Source organism: Leptopilina boulardi, unplaced genomic scaffold (assembly GCF_019393585.1).
Source record: "Leptopilina boulardi isolate dan_hultmark-lab unplaced genomic scaffold, ZJU_Lbou_2.1 LbouV2_266, whole genome shotgun sequence".
NCBI classification, from domain to species: Eukaryota; Metazoa; Arthropoda; class Insecta; order Hymenoptera; family Figitidae; genus Leptopilina; species Leptopilina boulardi.
The window spans coordinates 3979209-4007001 of NW_026137825.1; the positions used below are offsets into that span (position 1 = coordinate 3979209).

The following is a 27793-nucleotide window of genomic DNA, read 5'->3' on the forward strand; positions in this document are numbered from 1 at the left end:
TTTTATTAGTCAGAAAATTTTAATCTCCTCTTCTATTTGAGTTTAAAAAAAAAAAAATGTCAGTTATATTTTAAAATAATGGAGAAATTAATTGTTTTTCCTTTTCTATCACATGAAATATATATATGTATATACGCCTATATATATATGTAATCTTGTTTTAAAGAAAGATAGCATTATTCTAACCTTGTCGGCCAGGCGCAACGTTTGTGGCGTTTACTCGTCCCGCGGCGACAGTAAGCAAAGTTAAGTTTTAAGGCAGCAACAATTGTTTCAAATTATTTTTTTTTTTTTCGTTTTGCTGCCACAGTTGAACCGTCGCAATTTCAAAGAGCAACGCGTTTCTTTTCTATAATTCAAACGAGAGAAGAGAAGAATATTAACACGTGATCGAAAAAATGTCTTGCACCAGAAATCAACAGACAAATGGTGAAGCAAATCTCGCTTCACCAAGAAAAAAACAGCGGACATCTATATCAGGACCACTCTCTAAGGTCACCGTTGTTTTGGGTGCTCAATGGGGTGATGAGGGAAAAGGAAAAGTTGTCGACGTTCTCGCCAATAATGTTGATATTGTCTGCCGATGTCAGGTATGAGTTTTTTTTTTTTTGCAAATTCTCAATTTTTTCCCACATGCCTTGAAAATTATTTTATTATTCGTAAATCTTTTTTTTTGATTTTATTTATTATATTTTTTTTCTACATATTTTTTTTAGAAATTATTTCCATACTTTGAAACTTGTAATATTAATTTTTAAATTTAAGAAATTTGGCAATTTTTTTTTTTTGAGGTTATAATGATAACATTTAGCCATGTATTATATATATAGTGACTAGTTTATTTTAGTCTATTATTAGAGATGACGTAAACATTATTTTCATTAAAAATAAATTATAATTTAATAAAGCAATCATTAGGAGCGCATATAACAATTTAGAACACAGATAACGTGTGAGATAAAGATAAATTATTAATGTATTAATATTAAAAATTCATTTGAAAATTTCTACATTGTTAGGTTTAAGAAATTTTTATAAATCGAACAAATTCTTGTAGGAATAATATCTGAACGCATTGGAAATTATCATTTTTGTAAAAAAAAAAAAAAAAATTGCATGAATTTAACTGAAGAGAATTTCTCGTGTATAACCTTGAAAATAAAACCTTGAACTAGAAAATATCTTACAATAATAATTATAACAATCTTTAAATTTCTAACTATTCTTTTTAATTAATTAATTCTATATAGAAATTTATTTTTTTTTTTTTTGATGAAAAATTACCACGTGGAAAGATTTTCGGAAAATTTTCTCCAATTTTGGATAATTAAAATGCGGAAATAATTTTCTTGGTTTGCAAAATAATAAAATCCCTTCACGTGGGAAATTTTTAAATAAAATAAAAAATAATAATAATTAGCGAATTAAAAAAAAAATGTAATAAAAAAAAATTTTGAATGATAATAAAAATTTTGTAAAATTCATAAAAAAATAATAATTTTTATTTAATATTTTAAACCATCAAAAAAAATGTACTATTTGTATTTATATTGCATCATTCAAAAAATTTCGTTAATTATTTCATAATAAATCTCGGAACTAAATTATAATAGAGTTTGATGGGTGGGATTAGAAGAAAATAGAAACATTTAAGTTTCCGTTGACTTTAAATATTTTGGAAATTTTCCAACATATGACAGTAAAAGTATACACATACACAAATGATAAATTTTATTTTTATTTTCTCAATTAGCCATGAATTAGTTTTTAATCATTTTTTTTTTTTTTTTTTTTTAATAAATTAAAAAAAAATTATTTTTCTTTTCGATAAAATATTTTGAAAAAAAAAATGAAAGCTAAATAAAATTTTTTATTTTCTTTTTTACTTAAATATAGTTATTATTTGGAAATCATTAAAAACAAAATTTTTTATTAAATACATAATTGTTTTATAATTTAACGTTTTTAAAAATAAATTTAAATTTTGTTTTACATATATACAAGTCATTTCATTATCATAAACTCGTTGCTGACTAATTTTAAAATAAAATACTTTTTAGAAATCAGGTTTTATATATCTTTTTTTTCTGAAAAAATATAAAAAAGAATTAGATAATAATAATAATAGTAATTATTATTATTATTATTATTATTATTATTATTATTATTATTATTAATTATTCTAAAAAATGTATCAAAAAATTATTTTTTAATAATTAGATTTATTTTCAAAAATATTTATTTATTAAATATTTATTTTCGCAAAATTTTGAATTAGATTTATTATAATTATTATTATTATTATTGTTATTATTATTATAAATCTAATTAGTAAAAAATCATTATTTTATTTATATTTTTAAGAATAATAATTCTATGTTTAGAGTTGTTATAAACTTTAAAAAATATTTGTACAATTTTTCGTAATTTTTCGTTATAATTTTTTTTTTTTACTAAAAATTTATATATTTTCAAGAAATAATAAAAATTCTTTGTTATAATTTTGTATTCAACAAATATTTTTTTTTTTTTTAAATTTTTATAATTATAATATTTTTTAAAAATTTGTCATCAACAATTACTTGTCGAAATAATATCAAATTTCATCAAACAATGACTTCTTTATCAATCTGCTTTTTATCTTGTAGAATTTTTTTTTTTTTTTTTTTTTTTTTTTTATCATATTTATTTTGTACATGTAAATATAACATCATTGGAAAGTACCATATCAAATTGCATGTTTGATATCAAAGTCTAATAAACTTGATTGTATTGCAATTTTTATTATCAAAAAATAATGGTTATCAAACTGTAACCGGAAATTAATCTCGGTATTTTATCGTCGTACCGGAAATTTTATATTAAAACGTTTACAATCAGCCTTATGTTAAATAATTCTTTTTTTTTTGAAAAAATATTTTATGTTAAAAGAAAAGAGGCCTTTTTTCTGAAATTACTGTAGATGAAGCAATTTAGGGTACAAAATGTAAATAAGCGATAAATGTAAACAGATTTTTTCACTCAATTTAGATTTTGGAATTAAATCTTTATTACAAAAATATAAATTATTTCACAATTTTGAAATTTGATTTAATTTTTCTTTATTTTCGTGACAAATATTTTTTTTTTTCGTCTTTTCGTGACAATTAATTTAAAATCATTTTCTTTTCTCTTATCTTATAAGAATGTGGCGTAATTTAAAGGAAAATTTAGATGTTTTGTTCTTTTATCACGTATACATTGTCATAAGTCATTAAATCTAATGTCATTTTAAAAAATACAGTTTTCATTTAGAAAATTTGATATTTTTATGTTATTTAAAATATTTTGACTATTGAAACAGATAAAATTTGAAATTTAATTAAATTGAATGAAAAAAAAAAATTTTGAACCCTCACGCTTCATATCAATTTAAAAGTTAATTAAATTAATTAATTACTTTCTTTCACAGGGAGGAAATAATGCAGGTCATACTGTAGTAGTTGACAAGACCGAATTTCATTTTCATCTTCTGCCAAGTGGAATTATCAATCCAAGATGCAAATCTGTTATAGGTAATAATTTCATTTTTAATCAAAAAGAAAAAAATTGATTAAAAAATTTGTTTTTTTTTCTTCAATGCTCTAAATAAAGAATAAAATACATAATTTTTTTTATCAAAATCAAGTTCTATTTTTTAGTATTAAATTCAATTTGATATTTTTTTTTCTATCTATATTTTATTTTCATATTGTAAAGCGGAGAATTTTTCCGATAGACCAAAAAAAAAAAAGAAAATTTTTTTTCCTGATTTTTAAATATTCTTGTAAAATCTATTTTAATCCAACTTTTATATTTAGATAACTTATTGAAGAAAAGCTCAACTTTTCAATTAAAATAAAAAGAAAAATGAAAAAATTCTTGGAGAAAATCTCAACTTTTCAGTTAAAATAAAAAAATTAAAAAATTCTTGGAGAAAATCTCAACTATTCAGTTAAAATAAGAAAATTAAAAAATTACCCAAATTGATCAAACTGAAAAATAAGAGTTAATTTTTTTTAAAAAAGGAGTGAAATTTGTTATAATTTTGTTGTTACTAGAATTTTTTTTAATTAATATTTTAATAAAAATTTTAATTGTACTTTTAATTTAGTCAAAAAATTAATTTTTTTACGAACTTTGATAATTTTATCACCTAAATTAGTAAAAAGAGAAATATAAATATAATTATGAGGCGGATTATTACACAAAAAAACATTAATTAGAATTTTCATTTTAAAGAATTATTTTTTTCACGAATTTTTATTTTTTCGAATTAGCATTTGACAGAATTTTTTATTTTAAAAAAATTTTTACCTACCGAATTTTTGCCAGAATTTTTATTTTCAATAATTTTCTTTACAAATGAAAATTCGGCGTCTTAAGAATTTTGTCAATTAAAAATTCGTACGAATAAAAATTCGGATAAATTAAAATACGGTGCATTTGGAATTTCTTTCATTTAAAAATTCGAAGCACAAAAAAATTCGATTGAATGTAAATTCTGCTAAATTAAAATTCGCATTAAATTAAAATTCTCTTAAATAAAAAGTCACATGTAAGGAAAATGACTAAAATGAAAATTCCGGCAAAAATTTGGTAACTTAAAATTTTAAATAAAAATTTGTATTAAAAATAAATTCTGTCAAAAGCTAATTAAATGTAAATTTGTCCATAGAAATTTTCATTTCTAATAAAATTGTTTAAAATGAAAATTCTAATGATTTTTATGTAATAATCATGCGCCCCATAAAATATATATAAATTATATTTAAATACATATAATTATTTATAAATAATCAGAAAAAATACCGTTTATTGTTCTGAAAAATCTGGAAATTTAATCAATAGCAAAAATACGTTTATTTAAAAATTTAGTAAACTTTTTTTTTAAGAGACAAACCTTGACTAAATTTATTTAATTACATATAAACTAAAAGTAGATTGAGAAAAAAAAATGTCGCATGCTATCGGGAGGCAATTATTTTTAATCCTGGTACTGCTTGTTACGAATAAAAAAAATTGATTTTGTTTTATGAAGGAAATGGAGTTGTTATTCATTTACCGGGACTTTTTGCTGAACTTGAAGAAAATGAGGAAAAAGGTTTAAAAGATTGGAGGGATAGACTTGTTATTTCTGATAGGGCACATTTGGTTTTTGATTTTCATCAGCAAGTCGATGGATTACAAGAGCAAGAAAAGGGAAATCAATCATTAGGAACAACAAAAAGAGGAATTGGTCCAACATATTCATGTAAAGCATCAAGAAATGGTCTTCGTGTTGGTGATCTTTTGGGTGATTTTGATAAATTTGAGGACAAATTTAAAACCTTGGTTGAATCTTATCAGAGAATGTTTCCTAATCTACAAGTTGATATCAAAAGTGAATTGGAACGTTATAAAGAGTAAATTTCTTTTTTATTATTATTATTATTAATTTTTTTCCGATAATATTTATTTATTGGATTTTCAGGCTTTATAATCGTTACCTATTTTTTTTTTTAAGTCCCCCATTATTGAAAATAATTTTTCAATTTAATATTCTTTAAAATTCAATTGTTTGTATAAAATTTTGCTAATAATTTTTATTAACTTTAATTTACAATAATTTCAATAAGAAAAATAAACAAAAATTTAATTATTTCTAAAAATTATAACTGAAAATTTTTCAAAATTGAATTATTTCTAATAATTTTAATTAAGTTCTTAAAAAACTGAATTATTTAAATCATTTTTTCAAATTTAAAAATGGTCTAATATTCAATTATTGTCTGAAGCTTAGAAAAAAAAAAAATCTGCAATTCAAATTTACGAAAATTTTTAATTAAAAATCTCATGAAATTCAATTATTTCTAAAATTCTTTAATAAATTAATTATTTCAAAAACTTTTGTCAATTTTTTTTTTTTAATAATTAAATTATTTAAAACATTTTTTAATTCGAAATTTTCTATAATTCAATTGTTTTATAAAAATTTTGTTAATAATTTTCATTAACTTTAATTTACAATACTTTCAATATAAAATCTCTAAAAAATTTAATTATTTTAAAAATTTTTAACTGAAAATTTTTCAAAATTTAATTATTTCTAAAATTTGTTTTGAAAATTCTTTGGTAAATTAATTATTTCAATAACCTTTTTTTTTTTGCAATAATTAAATGTAAAACATTTTTTAATTTCAAATTCAATGATCCTTTAAAATTTTGTTAATAATTTTCTATTTAATTTAAATTTACAATAATTAGGAATTATTTTCAACTTAAATTCTTTATTGAATTAATTATTTCTAAAAACTAATTTAGATTTTTACAAAAATTCAATTATTTAAAACATTTTTTAATTTAAAATTCTCTAAAATTCCATTACTATTTAAAATATTTATCAAAATTCTGAATTCTAATAATTTTTATAAATATAATAAAAAAAAAAAAAATAATGTAAAATTGTTGAATATCTTGATTAACAAAAAAAAAATAAATAAAATGACAGATACTCTGAACGTGTGAGGCCTCTTGTCAAAGAAACAGTACATTTTCTTCATATGGCACTTCGTGAGGGAAAAAAAGTTCTCGTTGAAGGTGCAAATGCAGCTTTATTGGACATTGATTTTGGAACTTATCCTTATGTAACAAGTTCGAATTGTAGTATTGGAGGTGTTTGCACTGGTCTTGGATTACCACCAAATACAATTGGTGAGGTTATTGGTGTTTGTAAAGCTTATACAACAAGAGTTGGCGATGGACCATTTCCAACGGAACTTCTCGATGAAACTGGTGATCTTTTACAAAATAGAGGTCGCGAATTTGGTGTAACAACAAAACGCAGAAGACGTTGCGGTTGGCTTGATCTTCCTCTTCTTAGATTTACAGCCTTAGTCAATGGGTAAATTTTAATTTAAAAAAAAAATTTATTAATTTTTAAAAATTAATTAATATTTTAAAATTCATTAATTTCATTTTAATTACTTTTTTGTTTCTTCTTTTCTTTTTAGATACACTGCGCTTTGTCTGACAAAATTGGACATTTTGGATACATTGTCGAAGATTAAAATTTGCGTTGGTTATCATTTAAATGGAGAGGAAATTGATTATGTACCTAGTAATTCGGTTGAATTTGCCAAGGTTGAAGTAATATATGAAGAAATGGACGGATGGAAATCAAGTACGGAAGGTGCACGATCATTGGATAAATTACCGCCTAATGCACAAAAATATGTTCGAAAAATTGAAGACTACTTGGGTATTCCAGGTAATTGAATTTTCGTTTTCTAAGCTGCAAAATTTGCATTTAAAAAAAAAAAAATAATAATTGTTAATCTAAGCTAAATTTTTTATTAATTGTTTGTCAAAGCTAAAAAAAAATTTATTTTCTTAAAATAATTGTTTTCTTTATATGCTTATTAATTTATTTTTAATAACTAATTTTTAAAGATAAAATTTTTTTTAAATACTTGTTTTTATTTAAGCTAAAAGTTTGTATTTTCTGAAACAATTGTTTTTCTAGTCTAAAAAGTTTGCATCTCTTTAAAATAATTGTTTTTGTAAACTAAATTATTTTAAAATTACTTTTCTAATGTAAAACATTGTTTATTTTTTTAAATAATTGTTTTTTTTACGCCAAAATTTTGTATTTTTTTTTAACAATTGCTTTTCTAAGTTAATTTTTCATTAAACAGGTTTTCAAAGCTAAATTTTATGAAACAATTGTTTTTCTAAATTGAAAATTTGCATTTTTTTAAAAAATTGTTTTTTAAAGTTAAAAGTTTGTATTTTTTTTTTAAATAATTATTTTTCAATGCTAAACATACGAATTTTTTTAAAATAATTGATCTTCTAAACTAAATTTTTTTATAATTGTTTTACAAAGCAAAATTTTTTTTTTTTTTACCAAAAATTAATATTTTGTTAAACAATTTTTTTTCTATTTATATTTTTTTTAAAATCATTGTTTTTTTGAACTAAAAATTTACATTTTCTTAAAATAATTAATTTTTCTCAGCTAAAATTATTTTAATTCTTTTTTAAGATAATTTTTTTTTAAATTTCTTTTTCTAAGCTAAAAATTTGTATTTTTTTTTTAAACATTGTAGTTTTAAATTATTTTTCTAAGTTAAAACCTTTTTTATTTTTGAAATAATTGTTTTTATAAGATAAAAATTTGTATTTTTTTTTAAACAATTGTTTTTCTAAGTTTAAAATTTCTTTTTTTGGAATAATTGTTCTTTTAAGCTAAAAATTTGTATTTTTTTTTTTTGCAAACAATTTTTTTCTACGCAAAAATTTTGTTTAATAATTATTTTTTCATGCCAAAAATTGATTTTTTCTAAAATTTGTTTTTACAAGGTAAAAAATTGTATTTTTTAAAAATAATTTTCCTTCAAAGCTAAAAATTTCCAATTTCATTCAAATTATTGTTTTTTAAAGCCAAAACTTTGTATTTTTTATGAACAATTTTTTTCCAAGCTAAAAATTGTTTCCCTAAATGAAAAAATTCGATTTTTTAAAAGTAATTGTTCTGCTAAGCTAAAAATTTGAATTTCTTTTTAAATTATTATTTTTCTAAGCTAAAAATTTGCATTTTTTTTAAATAATTGTTTTTTGAAGTTAAATGTTTGTATTTTTTAAAATAATTGTTTCCAATATTAAAAATTTGAATTTTTAAAAAATAATTGTTCTTCTAAGCTAAATTTTTAAAAAAAATTTACTAATCTTAAAATTTGTATTTCTAAAACAAAAGTTTTTATATTTTTTAAATTACTGTTTTTTTTTTTTTAATTAAAAGTTTGTGTTTCTTTTGAAAAACAATTTTTCTAAACTAAAAATTTGTATGTGACTTATCATCTAAAATAATTTAATTTTTATTTTTAGTTAAATGGATTGGTGTTGGAGCCGGAAGAGAAAGTATAATTGCTCTTTGACAATTTTCCGAGAATGAATCGCCTGAACGCACCAATTTTAGTGCATTATTATTTGAAATGAATAAATTTTTCGTGTCTGAAAGCTGATGATTTGGCACCAAAGTGGTAAAAAAAAAAAAGAAAAACAAAAACAACAGCAACAAAAAAAAAGAATAAACAAAAATCAATTAGACTAATTATAAGATTAGCAACAGTTTTTAAAAAAAAATCGATAATTAAAGCTTGTACGATCTCCTATATAGTATTGCTTGCACGCAAAATCTTTGCACTGATTAAGGAGTGATTTTTTTTTTTTTTAAAGTGTAATGAGTTAAAATGAAGACTCTTTTAGCTCGTATCGTTATATATAAATATTTAAATTTGAGAATAAGATGAGCCCAATATAAAATATTTAATTACTTTCATCTTTTAAAAAAAAAAAAATTTGTTTCTTTTTTTCCCAGTTACATTTTTTCATTGAGAACTTTTTATTTTTTTTTGCAAATATTTACTTTGATAAATAATTTTTTTTTTCAAATAAGTCACTGGTGGTTTTTTTTTCTTCTTTATTTCAAAAAAGTATAAATAAAGTAAAATAAATACAATATTTTTTACAGTAGATTCTGTCGAATTAAAAAAAAAATTTTCTTTTTTATATGACACTAATATTGTTAGATTGAGTTTCTTTTCTTTCTCTTGCGCGACGATTTTGAAACCAGATTTTTACCTGTAATTCAAAATTTATTTCTCTCTCTCTCTCTATATATAAAGTTTCCAAATTTTATTAAAATTAAAAAAAAAACTCACTCGATTTTGCGGTAGATTTAAAATTCCACCAAGTTGTATGACGTCTCTTCTTGAAAGATAGGCATTAATTTTATATTTTTCCTCCAATATTTGAATTTGAATTTTTGTAAATGGAATCCGAGGTTGTGAACCAAGTCTTCGTTTTCTCTGTTTAGTGGTTTGTCGTCTTGGCAATTTTGGAGGACTATATCTTGTGCAATGTAGCCATGGAAGTTCTTTTTCTAAACCAAATCGTTGATTTTTTTCTTCATCGTTAGATATACTTCCGGATTGTAGTCTTTCGGATTTTTTAAACTCCTCGTCTTCTTCTTCTTCTTCTTCTTCTTCTTTTGATTTTTCCTCTTTTTCAATTTTATTTCTTAATTGAAAATCATTTTTTCGATTAAATGAAATATTTGTCGATAATATTCGTTCAATACTAAAGTCACTCGTTTTTTGTGTGATGCGTTGTTCGCTCATTTTGAAAATGAACTGAAACTCTAACGGGCAGGGTAGCTAAATTTATAATATATATTTTATCCGCACTATTGATGCCCGGTTTCGACAATAAATGAATCTGAATTAGTCGCATAGTTGCTTTTGATGATTATCGCAAGTGAAAGCAAGGGACTACCTGTCCTTTTGTGTTTTGCTCTTTTATCTGCGGCCAGATCTTTTTGCTACCTAATAACAACAATGTAATTGATACTGTGAATCTATATATATATATATATGTTCTTTATGGTAAAAAAAAGAGAGAAACAAGGAGGGGGGAGCCAGATGCACTAGGTGCACTCGAGCAAAATGTAATCAAAAAGCCACAGGGGTCGTGAGGCTAATCCAGTAATACTTAGAACCCTTGGATGTAAATATCCCGACAGATAGATAATACATATAAAAGCACGAGTGCCTCTTTACCATATATATAATAATATACAATTCAATCTGCTTATATATTTATATAATAATATATTGATTCACTTCGAAATCATTTTTTTTTTTTTTAACTAGAATTTTATTCACAAGTGACGGAGAATTTTTGATATTATTTTAAAAACCTAATCAAAAATATTATTTTACTAGAAAACTAAAAACTAGCGTAAAAAAAAGTCAATTTTGATTTAATTATATTATTTTCCAATTATTTTAAATTAATTGAAATTGTTAATTATGAAAAAAAAATTTCCTAACTCGATTACTTGACTATTGTCAAATAAATATTTACTTGAATCAAAAAATTTTTGAAAGCTAATTGAATTAAATTCATATTTTAATTGAACCAATAATTTCTCTATTTGAAACAAATACTATACAAAAAATAATTATTTTAATATAAAATTAAATATTTATTTGATAATTGACTGATTATTTTGAATCAAATAATTTTTTTCCGCAGTGTAATTTGAATTTTATTTTTAAACAATTATTTTTCTATTAGTAATTTTTTTGAAAAATTCTTTTTTTTAAGCAAAAAAATTTGTATTTTTTGTAAATAATTTTTTTTTTTTAAAGCCAAAAGTTAGTATTTCTTTAAACAATTATTTTTCTAAGCTAAATATTCATTAAACAATAGGTTTTCTAAGCTAAATATTTTGAAACAATTATTTTTCTCGGCTAAAATTATTTAAATTGTTTTTCTCAGTTAAAATTATTTAAATTTGTTTTTTAAGATAAATTTTTCTTTTTAATTGTTTTTCTAAACTAAAATTTTTTATTTTTTTGCAATAATTGTTTTTTTAAAACAAAAGTTTGTATTTTTAATTTTTTATTGTTTATAAAATATTGTTCTTGTAATTTAAAAATTTGTCTTTTTTAAAAAATAATTTTATTTCTAAATTAAAAATTTTTATTTTTTTAAACAATTTTTTTTTCTATTAGAATTTTTTAAATAATTGTTTTTGTAAGCAAAAAATTTGTATTTTTTTTTGAAAATAATTGTTTTTCTACTATTAAATTTTTTTTTAACAATTATTTTTCCAAGCTATAAATTCTGTTTTTTTTCTATAATTGTTTTTCTAAGCTAAAAATTTGCATTTTTTATTAACAATTTTTTTCAAAGCTATAAAATTTGTTTTTTTTTTAATTATTGTTTTTCTAAACCAATATTTTGTATTTTTTGTAAATAACTGTATTTCTAAGCTGAAAATTGTATTTTTTAAAATTGTTTTTCTTATCGTAAGCTAAAAAATTGTATTTTTAAAAAAAACAATTGTTTTTTTAAGAAAACTTTTTTTTTGTAATTGTTTTTCTGAGCCAAAAATTGGTATTTTTTAAAAAAATAATTGTATTTCTAAACTAATTTTTTAAAAATTCCTTTTTTAATATCTAAATTTTTTTATTTTTTTAAAATAATTGTTTTTCTAAGCTGAAAATTTGTATTTTTTTTTTAGTGGTTTTTTAGAAAAATATTACACTATATAATTTTATTTTGAATATAATAAAATTATAAATTGAACATAAATTTTATATTATAAATATATAAACTGATATAATTATAATTTTATTATATTTGTAAAATTAAAATATTAACGCAATAAACAAATTTGATTCTAAATCTCCCGCCAGATTTCTCATCGTCTATTGGCGTATCTAAATTATGGCGCGAATTTCTATTTTTGCAATGGCGTCGAGAAAAACGGCGTCGGTGCTTGGCACCGTTGAATCGGCACCATTGTTGTCAGCCATTTATATCGTCCATTATTAAAATAATGAGCGATGACGCCTAAATTTTCTGCCACAAATTTTATTACAAAAAAAATTTGCCATTGAAAAATACATTAAAAATGTAAATATAATTGATTTTTCATTTATTTAATTTCTCTCAAAATTTGAGTGTAATAAAAAAAAAAAAAAAAAACTTTTCAATGTTTTCAAAAAAGTGTCGGAGAATTCTTTTTTTTCACTTATTCTTCATTGCCACGATGTTCACAAAATTGTAAAATGTAAGTATATATCTTATTCTTTAATTTAATTTTTATAACAATGAATGTATATCGAAATTTTCGATACATTTTTTCCTTTTAATCAAATTCGTCTCTAAATTACTTTTTTCTATTTTAAGTGTAAGACATTTTTTTCATGGTTTTTCTATATTTGTAATATGAATAAATTTCAATGAAACCTAATTTTTAAAACAATTTTTCTTTTTTTTTTTTTACTTAATAATTGTTTTCTTTTGGGGGGCTTTTGGAAAACAGCAAAAAAGAAAATACGATGGAATCGCAAAATTCGGGTATTCTAACCTCTTGCGATGTTAGTGATCAACTATTAATGAATAATTCTAATGTTGGAAAAAATATGAAAAACAATGGCATCGAGGAGGAATTTTTTTTAGTTCCCGAAGAAACGAGTGAATTGCAAATAATTGAAAGAGAAGACGATGAAGTTGATAAATTATCACAAATGTGTCGAACATGTGGAACCGTCAACGATCATCTTATTCCAATATTTAAAGAAGATGGCCTCGAGCACAATTTTTCCAGTAAAATAGAAAAACATCTACCGATGAAGGTAATTTTATTTATTTATTTATTATTATTATTTTATTTATCAATAATTATTATTTTAGTATAGATGGATTTAACCAAAAAAAAACAATTAACATCTTTACTAAATTATTATTTTATTTATTATTATTATTTTTATTATTTTTATTATTAATTTTCCTTTATTTTTTTTTCTTTTCATTAATATTAGAATTTTTGTTTTTCTATTCTAAGCCCTTTATTTTTAATTCTATTTCTTTTAAAATGTTAATAAATTACACATTATGAAAATATGGAAATTTATTTTTATAATTTAATTTATAATTATTTTTTTAAAATTAATATTAGAATTTATTCTTATTAATAATAATAATGATAATTTATTTACTTGCCTATTTCAAAGGCCTTTACAAATTTCTTATTACCTACATTAAAATTTATTTTTATTAATTAATTTATAATTTTATGTTTAAATTATTATTATCCTACATAGGATCCCATATTTGATTTTTTAATTCTATGTAGGATCCTATTAATGGTAATTTATTAACAATCATTATTTATTATTGTTAATTAATTTCATTAAATTATTTTTAATAAGGCTATTAGTTAAAAAAGTGTTTTACTAGTATGCAAATAAATTTAATTCACTTATTAACAAAAATTATTTATTATTATTATTATTATCATTATCATTATTATTATTAAAAATCATTATTTATTTTTGCCAATTATTAAATTAAATTAAATTATTTGCAATAATAAGGCTATTATTGAACAAACAAATAACAAATAAATTTAATTAACTAATTAACAAAAATTATTATTTATTATTATTATTATCATTATTATTATTATTAATTAGATATTTAAACAAATTTGGTAAAAATATCAAATATTACTGAAATTAATAATTGTTAGTAACAAATTGTCTTCTTTATTTTTTTTATTAATGCTCAAAATATTTGAAATTATTTACAAATTTTGAATTTAAAAAATGTATTTATAAATTAGAATAAAATTATTAATTATCAGGTATGTGAAACGGATATTTTACCTCTGCAATTGTGTTATCAATGTGCTGCCACATTGCTCGCCTTTGATGAACTTGCCGAAAGTGTTCTAACAGTACAAAGTCGCCTTTTGCGTCTGCAAGAACAAGCAGAACAAAGAAGGGTTCGTATTTATTTTCAAAAAAAAAAATTAAAAAATTAAAAATCAATTTTCAAAAATTTTACATAATTCATTACAGCCGGTTATTTTTCAAGAAACTGCGAAAGCTGCAGAAAACACACAATTCCAACAGAAAGAATCGGTAATTTTCAAAAATAATTTACAAAAAAAAAAAAAAAAAAAAAAATTTTAATTTCCAAATAATTTTACAATTTTTCTCTTTTTTCTCTTCAGGAAGAGGAACAACCAATTCAAGTCGAGATTAACGAAAATCCAAAAACCGAAAGGTAAATTTCTTTCTTTTTCAAAAAAAATTAATTTTTTTTTTTTCTCACAAAAAAAAACAAAAGGTCACAGTTGTTAAAATGAGATTTAAATCACGCCACACTCGGATTAGGAACAAAAAAAAAAAATCCTCCACTCGCAATAGTCGTGAAATTTTCTTTTCAGAAGGAAAACCCCCCAAAAAAAAAACAAATGGATTTGACAAATAAAAATCCAATTAAATAAAACAAAAAAAAAAAAAATCCATCTTGACATCCCCCGAGAATGATCGGAGTCAAGTTTACGACTGTTTTCCAGGTCCAGTAGAGCACAGACACCATTTAACGTATTTCTCGATACAATGTGGCCCTCAAAACGAAGACAACGAAGTGAAATGCCTACAGAAAAAATCCCAACTAATCAAACGGATCCTATGAATATTTGGATAAACACCTCACTAACACTGCCAATATTCGATCAAGAATCAACTAATATTATTACAAAAGACAATCAACAACAACAACAGGAATTTGAATTTATCACTGAAATTCCATTAAGTAATAACGACACCGACAGCGATGAATTAAATTGGAAATGTAAAACATGTACACTTGAATTTGATTCAGCAATGGAATTAAATGAACATGCAAAAACACACAATTCCCAAGTGCCATTTCGTTGTGTTGAGTGCGGTCGTGGTTTTAAATTAAAAGATTCATTTCTTCGTCATTCACGTATTCATCGTGATGAACGTCCATTTACATGTCACGTGTGTGGTAAACAATTTCGTGATTCTGGTGGATTATCGCGTCATCTTAAGGATGTTCATGCAAAATTAAAAAAATTTCCCTGCGATCTTTGTGATAGTAGTTTTGCATCAAAAGCAACGCGCGACGATCATCGTCGTACACATACGGGTGAACGTCCCTATATTTGTGATTGTTGTGGTAAAACATTTAAATCAAAAGCATCACTCTATATACACAGTAAATTGCATACTGATGAATTTCCCCATCCATGTTCATATTGTGAGAAGAAATTTCGTCGCCGTCAAGAAATGTTGGCACACGTGACAACGCATACGGGGGAAAAAAATTTTGCCTGCGATATTTGCTCAAAACGATTTCGCGTTAAATCGGAATTGATGCGTCATCGTTTGATACATTCGGACGATAAGCCATTTAGTTGTACAAAATGTGGCCTTGCATTTCGACAGAAACGATATTTGAATAATCATTTTAAAAGTCGACATTTAGATCTTCTGAATGTTTAGAAAATTTGGAATATTTTTTCAAATTGGAGAGCCATGAGAATAATTTACTAATATATTTAGGTAATAGTGACAAAAAAAAAAAACGCTTAATAAAATAATTTTTAAAATAATAAATGAAATTAAAATTAAAATCAGATATAAATTGAAAATAATTTAAAGAGAAATAATTTAGTAACAATGTTAGAATAAAGAAATTCAATTACTGTAAAAATTCAAACTATTTTCATAAACATGCCACGAGGAAAATGGATTTCATTTTTCAAATTAGAATTTCGAATTTCTTTTTTATACGAATTTTTACAAAATTTTCAACTATCGAATTATATGTCAGAATTTTTATTTTACAGTCATTTTCTTTACATGATTTTTTTATATAAAAGAATTTTTTATTTTGCAGAATTCTCATTCAATTGAATTTTCGTGTGATTCGAATTTTTAAAATGACAAAAATTCCAATTCACTGAATTTTTAAATAACAATAAGAACAAATAATTGACAGAAAAATTTGGGCGCAATTTTTCTGTCTATTTTTATCGGTGATTTTTGTAATTTCCTATAAATGAAAATTTGGCGTCGCGAAAATTCTATCAATTAAAAATTCGAAAATTTTTTAATCAATTTGAATTTAAAAAAAACCCTTGGATTATTAAAATTTTTAAGAAAAATAATATTTATATAGTTTGAAAATACTATAAAAATTGTCAGTTGAAGATAAATGATTTAACAAATTTTTATATAAAATTCTTCTCTAACTTAATTAAATTCAATAAATTTTAATGAAATTCTTCACAAATTAAATTATTTTAAAATTATTTTTAAATCAATTACTTTTTTTTAAAAAAAAAGGTTATCTAAAATTATTTTCAATTCTATAAAATTTAACAAAAATTTTTGAAATTCGATTATTTCTGAAAAATTGCAACTGTAATTCCTTCAAAATTCGAATTTTTAATAATTTTTAATATTTTAAAAAATCAATTATTTAAAATAGTTTCAACTCAATTATTTTCCGATTTTTTTTTACCATTGAAAGTAAAAACAATGCGATCCTGAAATTACTAAAAATTATTAATTTTCAATAAAAAAATTAAGATAAAAATTTATAAATTCTTAAATTTTCAAATAGTTCCTATTAAAACACTTTGAAAATGTAATTTCCGAATATTTTAAATTAGAATTTTTTGTTAATTTGAATAGAAAATTTTTTTTTTACAAATTTTTAACAGTAATTGAGTTTAAGAGAATTTTTAATTAAAATTTTTTGCAATTAATTGAAATTTCAATGAATTTTTGTTAAATTTTGTTTAATTTATTTATTTGCCTAAAATTCTAAAAAGTTCAAATGAACAAAATAATTTTTTTAATCTAATACATTTTTTTTCAAAATACTATTGAAATGAAAAAAAAAAAAAAATTACATTAAATATTTCATAAATTACTAATTTATTTTTGGATACAGAAATTTTATGACAAAATTTGAAATTAAAAAAGTAGAAAACAAATTTTTCGAATTCATTTGAACGTTGAAAATTTTAGGCACATAATTAAATTTTCAAAATTTATCAGTTAAATTTTTTTGTTAATAATTAAATTTATAAAGATTTTCAATTGAAAATTTGGAAAATACTAAAAAAGTCATGAAAAACTTAAAAAATTTTCTTTGTAAACATTTAGTTTCGATATTTTATTATTTTGAAAACAATTAATATCTCAAAAAACTGGAATCAAAGTTTATAACAATATATCGAAATTTTTCGAAAAATTAATAATATAATTTTTTTTTACAATTAAATAAATTTTGTGAAAATTAAAATTAATGTGTTAAAAGCAATAATTTTAATTTGATAATTATTTAAATAAATTATTGAAGAAGTTAATTGAATTTTTTTTGAAAATTATAAAATTTTCAAAAGATTTTTAGTTAATTTTTTTTTTATATCAATAATATAATTATATAGATTTAATAGATTCATATAATTAAATTAAATATAATTAATTCAAATATTGATAGAGTTGCAATTAAAATTTTTGACTATTTCTAGTTTTAAAAGATTTTCAACTAAAAATTTCGAAAATAATTAAATTATCGAAGAATTTATTAAAAATTACAAAATAATTAAGTTTTTCTAAATAATAATAATTTAAATTTAAGATTTTTGAAAATAATTGAATTTTCGAATATGAATTAATAGAATTGCAAGTAATTGAAATTTCGTAAAATTTAATTAAAAGTTTTGAGAAAATAATTGAATTTTTATAAAGAATTTCATTAAAATTTTTGAAAATTTGAATTTTTTTTAAGGAATTTTGTTCTTTGTACAAATTTTAATTCTTTTTTCTTTTTTTTAATTCTTTTTTTTAAATTAAATTCCCATTTGATAAAAAAAAGAACAAAATTGAAGAATGTTAGGAAAAAACACAAAATATTGTCTGAAAATCAGGGAAAATTATAATGAAAATTTTGCGTCAACTTTAAATATACAAAAATACACAAATATAAAAAAATTTTTAAAAATATATTAAAGAAATAAAAAAATATAACAGATTGATAAAATCAATTATTCAGAGAGAAATTTAACTATTTTCTTAACCAAAGAAAAAAAATTTATTAAATTTTGTGTCCGACTCAAGATTCGACGAATTAAATAAATAAGCATTGAAGAGATAAATCTCTAATGTACAATTTGTCAAGTTTCTCAAATTTGAAATTAAATTCATCAGGTCAGATCATAAAAACAAATCAAAAAAAAAAAAAACAATGATTAATCAAAAATGAGGCCTGCTAACGAGAGTTTATGTTTGCAGATGCTGCACAAGGACCTTGTCCACAATCCGCGCCATTCGAAAGACTCATTCAAAACCAATGGACGAATCATCAGAAAGAATTTCCGAATTATCAATTATTAATAATTCCGAATTTATTATTGAAAATGAATATTTTTGTGAACATTGTCGAGAATCGTTTGCCGATAAATTACAATTAATAAAACATCTTGCATTGTGCTATCGACAACAAGAAATTGAAAAAACATCACGTCAAAAGCGTATAAGACAAAAATCATATCCCTGTATGCATTGTGATTTTGAGACAAAAAAAAAGAAATTTCTCGATGAACATACACGTGATGTACATCCAGAATTAATTCGTTCACATAAAAGTTGTCTCGATAAACGTGCTGTTGCCAAGGCAAAAATGGAGGCAAACGGTAAAATTTATTATCATTGTCATGAATGTGGAAAAAATCTCTATTCACCATATACATTCTCATGGCATCAACGTATTCATACTGGTGAACGTCCATTCACATGTCATTTATGTGGTAAACAATTTCGCGTTAATCAAGGATTAGCACGTCATTTACGTGAGACACATGCACGTATTAAAAAATTTCCCTGCGATATTTGTGGTACAATGTTTACAACAAAACGTAATGTCGATGATCATCGTCGTATTCATACGGGTGAACGTCCATATGTTTGTAATATTTGTGGTAAAGCATTTAAACAAAAAGCATCATTATTTGTTCACAATCGTACACATTCGGATCAATTTCCATTTAAATGTTCACATTGTGGACAGGGTTTTCGCACTAAAACACCATTACAAGTTCATATAACAAAACACACTGGCGAAAAACCATATGCTTGCGATATTTGTCAACGTAATTTTCGTATAAAATTTGAATTAAAACGACATCGTCTCGTTCATTTTGATGAGAAACCATGGCAATGTCAAGAGTGTCATCAATCATTTCGACAAAAGCGCTATCTTGTCAAACATCAGAAAATGAATCATAAGATTAGTTTTCCAAATTTTTCGTAACTGTGACCTTTGTGTAAAAAAAAAAAAAAAATGTTACAAAAATTTCAGAGTGTCTACTAACTGGAAAATAATTGGGAATTTAAATTAGAAAAAAGAAAAAAATTACTAGGGAAAATTGGAATTTTTCTTTCGTTGAAAGCTGGAAAAATGAGAAATATTTTTTCAATTTTAGGTAATTTCCTCTACCTAGTCAAGAGGCAAAAAAAAGCAATTTTTATTCAAAGAAAGTGTTTAATTTATTAAAATGGAATTTTTTGCATCGGATTATGTAAATTTCGAAGAAAAAGTAATATTTTTTTCTTCACAAATTCAAATTATTTTCAGATTTTTGAAACTAATTGAAGTTCAATTGATTTTTTAAATTTTGGGTAAGCGATTGAAATTTTTGGTAATTTCAGTTAATGAAGAAAATTTATTAGAAATTATAGACAAAAATTTAGTTTCAAATTTTTTTAATTTAAATATGCTTTCAGATAATTGAATTTTAAAAAATATTTTTAAAAAATGATTAAAAATAATTGAATTTTAGAAGGTTTACAATTGAAATTTTATCAGAAATAAGTGAATTTTAAAGATTTTGTTAAATTTACAAAAATAAAATTAATTTTTTAATTATAATTTTAGATAACTAAAAAGAAAACTAAAATTCTTCATTAAATTAATTATTTTTAATAATTTTAATAAAATTCTTCACAAATTCAATTATCTTAAATTATTATTCAATTAAAATTTTTATAATTGTTTATAATTAACAAAAAAAAAAAAAAAAAAAATTAGCAAATAAAATTACCAAAAATTTTTAATTCACAATCATTTGAAATTTAATTATTTGCAAAAATTTCAATTATTTTTCATGATTTTTATAAAATTCTTCGAAAAAATTCAATTATTTGAAAGAATTTTTCAATTAAAAATCTTTTGAAATTCAATTTTTTTTTTTTATGTGATTTCTAATAAATTCCTCATCAAGAGAAATCACTAAAAATTTCTATTATGATAATTATTGTCTAAAATTTAACACAATCTTTTGAAATTCAATTATTTTTAAAAATTTCAATTAAAAAGCTTCTAAAATTTAATTATTTCTAAAAAAAAAATTCATAGTTTTATTTTTTTTTAATTTTTTTAAGTCTGATTTAATGAATTTATTCAAATTCAAAATTTTTGCATAGTTTTTAGTTTTAATGGTCAAATGAATTTTGGACAATAATTAAATTTTACAGAATTTTTCAAATAAATTTTTTTTTTTAAATAATTGAATTGCAAAAGATTTTAAATTATGGAATAAATTTTCTGCAAAAATTTTAGATTTTTTATTTGAAACTTTTTTAAATAATTCAATTTTTAAAGAAATATTAAAATTATTAAAAATAATTGAACTTTGGAAGATTTGAATTGAAATTTTTTAGAAATATTTAAATTTCAAAAGATTTTGTTAAATTTTAGACATAATGATTTTAGATAACCTTTATCTTTAGAAATAATTGAATTTTCCAAGATTTACAAGTTAAATTTTTGAAAATGATTTTTTATTGAAATTTTCAATAATTTCTGTTTTTGAAAAAATTTATTAGAAATTATAAAGAAAAATTAAACTTTAGGAGTTTTTAATTGAAAAATACTTTGAGATAATTGAATTTAAGTATATATTTAAAATCATGAAAAATAATTGAATTTTGAAAGACTTATATAGTCGAAACTATTAAATTTAAAATAGAAAATTAAAAAAAATTTTTTAATTGAAATTTTTGGTAATTTTATTTGCTGATTTTTTTTTAAATTTTAAGCCATTATTGAAATATCTAAAAAAAATTTAATTGAAAAATAGTTTTAAGGTAATTGAATTTTGGAATAGTTACACAGTTGAAATTTTTCAGCAATAATTGAATTTCAAAAGAATTTGTTAAATTTTAATTTTATATAATTTATAATTTATAATTTTTTTAATTTTATATAATTGAAAATAATTTATCAAATAATTTTAAATAAATTTTTTTTTTAATTGATTTTTTAAAGATTTACAATTGATAAATTAAACTATTTTTTAATTAAAAACTATAAAATTCAATAATTGTTTCAAATTAAAAAAATCGACAAATAAAATTAATAATTAATTTAGAAATTTTTTTTTTTAGAAATTATAGACAAAAATTGAATTTGAAAATATTTTTGAATCACTTGAATTAATTTCAAAAATTTGAATTGTAAATCTTTAAAAATTCAATTACTTTACATAATCCGATGGAGAAAATTTCATTCTAACAATGTAACTAAATTAAATTAATTTTGAATTAATTACTTTAAAAAAAAAAAAATTCTAAAAAAATTTCTTTTTTTGGGCCTTCTTGTATCATATACTATCAAGTTTTATTTAAATTCGTTAGCTTACTCGAAATTGTGATTAAAAAAAAACTTCTGAATTGACTACAATAAAAAAAAATACATAAAGTTAAAAAACAATTATTTTCATAAAATATAGTCAATTTTCGTAGATTTTGTAGATTCATTTATTTTTACAAGAAAAAAATTTTAATTTAACAATAAAAAAAAAAAAACGGGAATTTTTTTTTAAGGGAATTAGTAGACATTCTGAAAAAATGAATTTCATTTACAGATCGAAGAAAAAGAAACGAAAGAAAAAAATTATGGATACTGCATTATCATTTTGTCAAGAGTGTGATAAAAAATTTTCATCAAATTCCGCTCTAATGAGACATATAAGAGATGTACACGAGGGATTAAAACGATATGAATGTGAAATTTGTGGACGACCATTTGCATCGCGTTTATGTCGTGATGAACATCGTTTAACGCACACGGGTGAAAGGCCAAATATTTGTGAAATTTGTGGTAAAACATTTACACAAAAGGCATCGCTACATGTACATAAACGTTTTCATTCGGATAAATTGACACATTGGTGTAATGAATGTGGACGTGGTTTTAAACGTAATCAGGAATTAAAGAAACATCAATTAATACACAGTGGAGAGAAGCCATTTGCATGTGATTTGTGTGGGAAATGTTTTCGTAGTAGGGGTTGCATTAGTCGACATAAAAAAACGCACAGTGAACAAAAATTATTTAGTTGCGATTTATGTGGAGCGAATTTTGCACAGGATCGTTATATGAAAACACATCGAATTCTTAAGCATAAATTGAAAAAGAAAAATTGATTGAAAAAAAAAATGTGAATTTTTTTTTTGTTTTATGGGTGAAAATTTGCTTCAGGTTAAATAATAAAAAAAAATGCGAATATTTTTTACAGTTAAAAATATTGCAGGCCTTGGATTATGGGATTTTTTTTCAAATTTTTCTGACTTTTGTTTTCAAAAAAATACGACTTTTTGACTTATTTTAATAAGATGCGCAGAACTTTTTGTTTTTACAAAATTTTGAAACAAAAAACGTTATTTTTTTTTATTTACAATGTTATTTCAATTATTTTATAAATTTTTAACTAAATTTCTTTTCTTAATTTTATTATTTTTCAATAATTTTAATATAATTCTTCATCAATTCAATTATTGGCATGGTTTTGAAACGAATTGAACTTCAAAATTTTTTACTTGAAATATGCTTTCAGATAATTGAATTTTCGAAGAATATTATAAAAATTATTGAATTTTGAAAGAGTTAAATTTGTAATTTATAAAATTATTTTCAAAATTTTCAACTGTAATTTTTCCAAAATTCGAAATTTTTTTCAATAATTTTTATTTTGTCTTTTTTTTTAGAATATAAATTGACAAAAATTCCTTTTTTTGTGTCTTAAAGTCGATTCAAGGCCTGATATTGATATACTAAAGAAATAATCGCGGAATTTTTTTTTATATATTTCTCACAATGTGTTTATTATAAATATTTAGAATTCCTAAAAGAAAAAAACAATTTCAACAAAATTTACAAATTTGACAAATTCAAATTTTTATTCTTCATATCGAAAACAAGTCATTTTTTTGTTTATAATTACAGGTCAAAGAGGCGCGATGCATTGTTAATGATTGAAACAAATTCAAAAAGATCTTCACCGAAATTTGAATATTATATGAAAAAATGCGCTTCCATTATTCGTGTAACCGATAAGAAAAAATTGAAAATTTCTCCACAAAAGAAAATTATTGAAACAAAAAAAAATTCCAAAACACAAAATTCTTTACGAAAAAAATCTCCAAATAATTTGAATAATACTAATTTTCAAATTACAAAAAATTCCATCAATTCAAAAAACGATGAAATATTGAATGATAATAAATTAAAAAATAATGAAATTTTCACACAAGTTTCATTGGAAAAATCGATTATCAAAAAAGAAAAATTATCGACAATTAATGAAAAATCATTTGAATGTGACAAATGTGATAAAAAATATAAATTAAATGACAATTTAAAAAATCATCAACGTACTCATTCAAATGAAAAAACATACACATGTCATATTTGTGGTAAACAATTTCAATTGAGAGGAAGTCTTTATTATCATTTAAGACATGTTCATGGCGGTGTTAAAAATCATTCATGCGATATTTGTGGACGTTGTTTTGCAATGAAAACAACATTGGAAGATCATCGACATATTCATACGGGTGAACGTCCATATGTTTGTGATACATGTGGAAAAACATTTAAATCAAAAGCATCACTTTATATTCATCGTAAAAGTCATACAAATGATTATCCACATAAATGTTGTTATTGTAAACGGGGATTTAGATGGAAACAACAAATGATGGATCATTTAACGACTCATACGGGAGTCAAAAATCATGTCTGTGATATTTGCAGTAAGGCGTTTGGCGTGAAAAAGGAATTGACAAGACACATTAAAATTCATTCGGAGGAAAAGCCATATTCTTGTCTTCAGTGTGGTTTGAATTTTGGTCAAAAACGTTATTTAAAAAATCATGAGCGCACTAAACATAAAAATAATGATGATGGGAGCAGCGTTAAATAAGGATGGGAGTTTAATAATTTTTGTTTTGCGATGAATGAATGTATTAAATCATTAATTGGAATTTTTATTTTTGTAAAGATTTTATTGGAAATAATTATTTTTTAGACAAATTTTTGAGTTAAAACATTTAAAAGAATTTTTTTTACGATTTTTTACATGAGAAAATTTTTAGATAACGAATTTTTGCCAAATTTTTTATTTTACAGTCATTTTCTTTAAATGGTTTTTTTTTTATAGAAAAATTTTAATTTAATCGAATTTTCATGTGATTCAAATTTTTCAAGGACAGAATTTTCAAATTAAGCGAATTTTTATTTGCACGAATTTTTAATTACTTTCAAAAATCTGAATTCATTTTTCATTTTCAATTCGATAAAAGCCGAAAAATGCAATTATTTTTCAAACTTTTAATTACAATTTATCGAAAATTTATTTCTTAAAAAATGTTAAATATTAAGCAAATATATGATAAAAATTCCAATTCACCGATTTTCAAATTTGTCCGAATTTTTAATTTGATAGAATTTTTAAGACGCTGAATTTTTTTTTCTTATTCGGACATTTGCGCAATTTTGAAAAAATGAAAATTCAGTGTCTTAAAAATTCGTACAAAAAAAAAAAAATTGCATAAAATTTTTAAAATTCAGTTTATTTGAATTTCTCTCATTTGAAAAAATTCGAATCACATGAAAATTCGATTTTAAATTCTGTTAAATTCTGGCAAAAATTCGGTAGCTAAAAATTTTGTTAATATTAAAAATTCGTATAAAAAAGAAATGCTATCAAATGGTAATTTTGAAAAATGAAAATTCGTTTAACTAATTTAAATAAAATTCTTTAAAATGAAAATTCTAATTAATATATTTTTATGAGATAATCATGCTCACCATTTTTTATTATTTTTTGTATTTTATGTAAGTCGGCATTAAAAAAGGTTCTTTTTGAATTTTTTTTTTCTTTTTTTGCGTTTTTCGAACTATGAAACGTGTTCAATGAATTCTTTTTCTAACAGCTTTGCAATTTATTCGTTATATAATTATTTAAAATATGTATTTTTAAGGAAGATTTACAATTGAGAATTTAGCTAGTTATTTGAAAATATGAATAAAAATTTTTATTGTAACTTACACGATAGTTATCAAAATCTCAATTGTAGAACTTCTCATAAAAAAAAAAATTATTTTTCCTCAGATAACACAACATTTCACAGAAAGTTTGTAAATTTTTTTTCTTTCGAAATTCTACAACATTCGAAATCTATTTATTTTTTAGATTGTAAAAAAATTATTAAAAAAAAAATTTCAAAATGGTATTTTCATAAAATGAAAAATTATTAATTATTAATTAAATTATTATTTTACTAAACAGATTATAATTATTCTTTCATTCATTATATTTATATATAAATTAAATTTGACGCAACACTAAATTTGATAATTTTTGAACTTTTAATATAATGATTGCAAAAATAGAAATGGAATTAAATTGAAAATAACGAATTTAATTTCGAAAAATTTCCAAAGTATTACCAGCAGCAGCGTTATGAAGAGACAAACTTTTTATAATCATCAATTTTTAACTAATTAATTCCTTTCCACATGAAAAATGGACATCATAATATATATTTATAATAATTCCTCGTGTCATCGACACTTTCACTATTATTCTGTTCTAGACGGTTTTTATTTTTACCAAATTACTTTTCATTTTTTTTTTTTTTTAGGTAAATTTACCTCTTTTTCATCGATAAATAATAGACTGTAAATATTGAACAGACACATAGATTTTTATAATCTTTCTTATTATATTAAATAATAATAATATATTAATTAAAAATATATTTTCACTTTCCTTATATAATTTAAAATTAATTCTTCATAAAAAATTAATGCAAAATATCTCTTCACATTTTTTTTTTCACCATTAAATTGAATTGAGGAAATATTTAACTTCAAATAATCAAATTCCATTTTTATTTATATATAATTATTTGAAACTTTTTTTAAATAATTTTGATAAATATTTTTCGAGGCCTTTAACAATTAATTTAAATTAATTGTAATAATTAAATTTTTATTTTAATAATTGAAAGATTTCGATTTTTTATTTAAAGTAGAATTTCGAATTTTGTTTTTTGTAATCAAAATTATATATTTACTGTTCAAACTTTCTCGAAAAAAAGAATAATGTGTTATTTAAAAAAGAATTCCGTAACGAACTATTTGTAAAGACATCGAAAACATTTGTTTCACATTTATATTATTGTCATAATATTAAAATTATAGAACATGATTCTAATATTGTTATTGATCTATTTAAAATGTTAATTCACGAACTGATTTTTCTCTATTATATTTACTGCGATAATTAATTATAAGCAATAAATTATATTGTACATTTTTCTGTAATTATATTCTAGAATAAAAAATTGTGTTCTATTAGTAGACAAATATTCATAGTGTTTGAAATATAAATTCCAATATTCTAAAACATTTTCTCTCTGCTAAAACAATTAATTAGAGATAAAATATTAATTTAGTTTTTAAACAAATATTAAAAAGTTTTAAAAAAACCTAATTTTCAAATTTAATACTTTTTTTTTTATAAAAATAATAATAATTTTTTTAATTTTATAAAAAATAAGAAATAAAATAATAAAAATTCGACTAAAATCAAATTATGGAAATTTAAAAAAGTTTTATTAAATAATATTTTAAGGTTTCAATTTGTTGAGAGAGAATTAAATTTTTTTTTTTTTTTTTTTTTATAATTTCGAAAAAAATTAAAAAAGAAAATTCTCATGTTTAAATGAACATTTGGAATTTAATGAATTTAGGTCATTAATTTTGGAAATACGAGGGCAGTTTTTTTGTTCGCAGTAGACATTCAGGAATCCAGAATTCTATAAATTGACGCGCAAGGAAAACTTGTAAACTATTTATATACTTTCTTGAAAATGTCTCCGTCAAAATGTATATAGGTAAACATATAAATGAGTTAGAAATGCGGAACACAAGAATTAGTTGTTCATATTTCGAAAAGGAATCTGTTTTCATTTTTTTTTTTTATAAATAAATTTTTTTAAAAATTATATTTCAGAATTTATCTCATTTTTTATAA

General features: G+C 21.3%; 5 protein-coding genes across 5 annotated transcripts; 4 read left to right on the plus strand and 1 right to left on the minus strand.

The window, feature by feature from the left end:
• Positions 1–165: 165 nt before the first annotated feature.
• On the plus strand, positions 166–9326 carry LOC127281193 (adenylosuccinate synthetase). Its single transcript, XM_051304791.1, has 6 exons — positions 166–590; positions 3452–3554; positions 5060–5423; positions 6509–6901; positions 7011–7267; positions 8887–9326. The coding sequence occupies exons 1-6, from the start codon at positions 399–401 to the stop codon at positions 8934–8936; spliced, it is 1359 nt and encodes a 452-aa protein (XP_051160748.1). The 5' UTR covers positions 166–398; the 3' UTR covers positions 8937–9326.
• On the minus strand, positions 8967–10808 carry LOC127281208 (homeobox protein engrailed-2b). The gene is made up of 2 exons (XM_051304810.1): positions 9723–10808; positions 8967–9642 (listed from the first exon to the last, which is right to left on the minus strand). Exons 1-2 carry the CDS (start codon positions 10179–10181, stop codon positions 9568–9570), a joined length of 534 nt encoding a protein of 177 aa, XP_051160767.1. The 5' UTR covers positions 10182–10808; the 3' UTR covers positions 8967–9567.
• Positions 10809–12363: 1555 nt separating this feature from the next.
• LOC127281248 (zinc finger protein 665-like) lies at positions 12364–19973 on the plus strand. The gene is made up of 8 exons (XM_051304864.1): positions 12364–12643; positions 12899–13211; positions 14222–14362; positions 14439–14501; positions 14594–14646; positions 14942–15893; positions 18589–18617; positions 18702–19973. Exons 2-8 carry the CDS (start codon positions 12915–12917, stop codon positions 19717–19719), a joined length of 2553 nt encoding a protein of 850 aa, XP_051160821.1. The 5' UTR covers positions 12364–12643; positions 12899–12914; the 3' UTR covers positions 19720–19973.
• Positions 19745–23123, plus strand: LOC127281321 (gastrula zinc finger protein XlCGF67.1-like). The gene is made up of 2 exons (XM_051304977.1): positions 19745–19891; positions 22334–23123. Exon 2 carries the CDS (start codon positions 22365–22367, stop codon positions 22893–22895), a length of 531 nt encoding a protein of 176 aa, XP_051160934.1. The 5' UTR covers positions 19745–19891; positions 22334–22364; the 3' UTR covers positions 22896–23123.
• Positions 23124–23287: 164 nt separating this feature from the next.
• LOC127281317 (gastrula zinc finger protein XlCGF7.1-like) lies at positions 23288–26414 on the plus strand. Its single transcript, XM_051304974.1, has one exon. The coding sequence runs from the start codon at positions 23720–23722 to the stop codon at positions 24671–24673; it is 954 nt and encodes a 317-aa protein (XP_051160931.1). The 5' UTR covers positions 23288–23719; the 3' UTR covers positions 24674–26414.
• The last annotated feature ends 1379 nt before the right edge of the window (positions 26415–27793 follow it).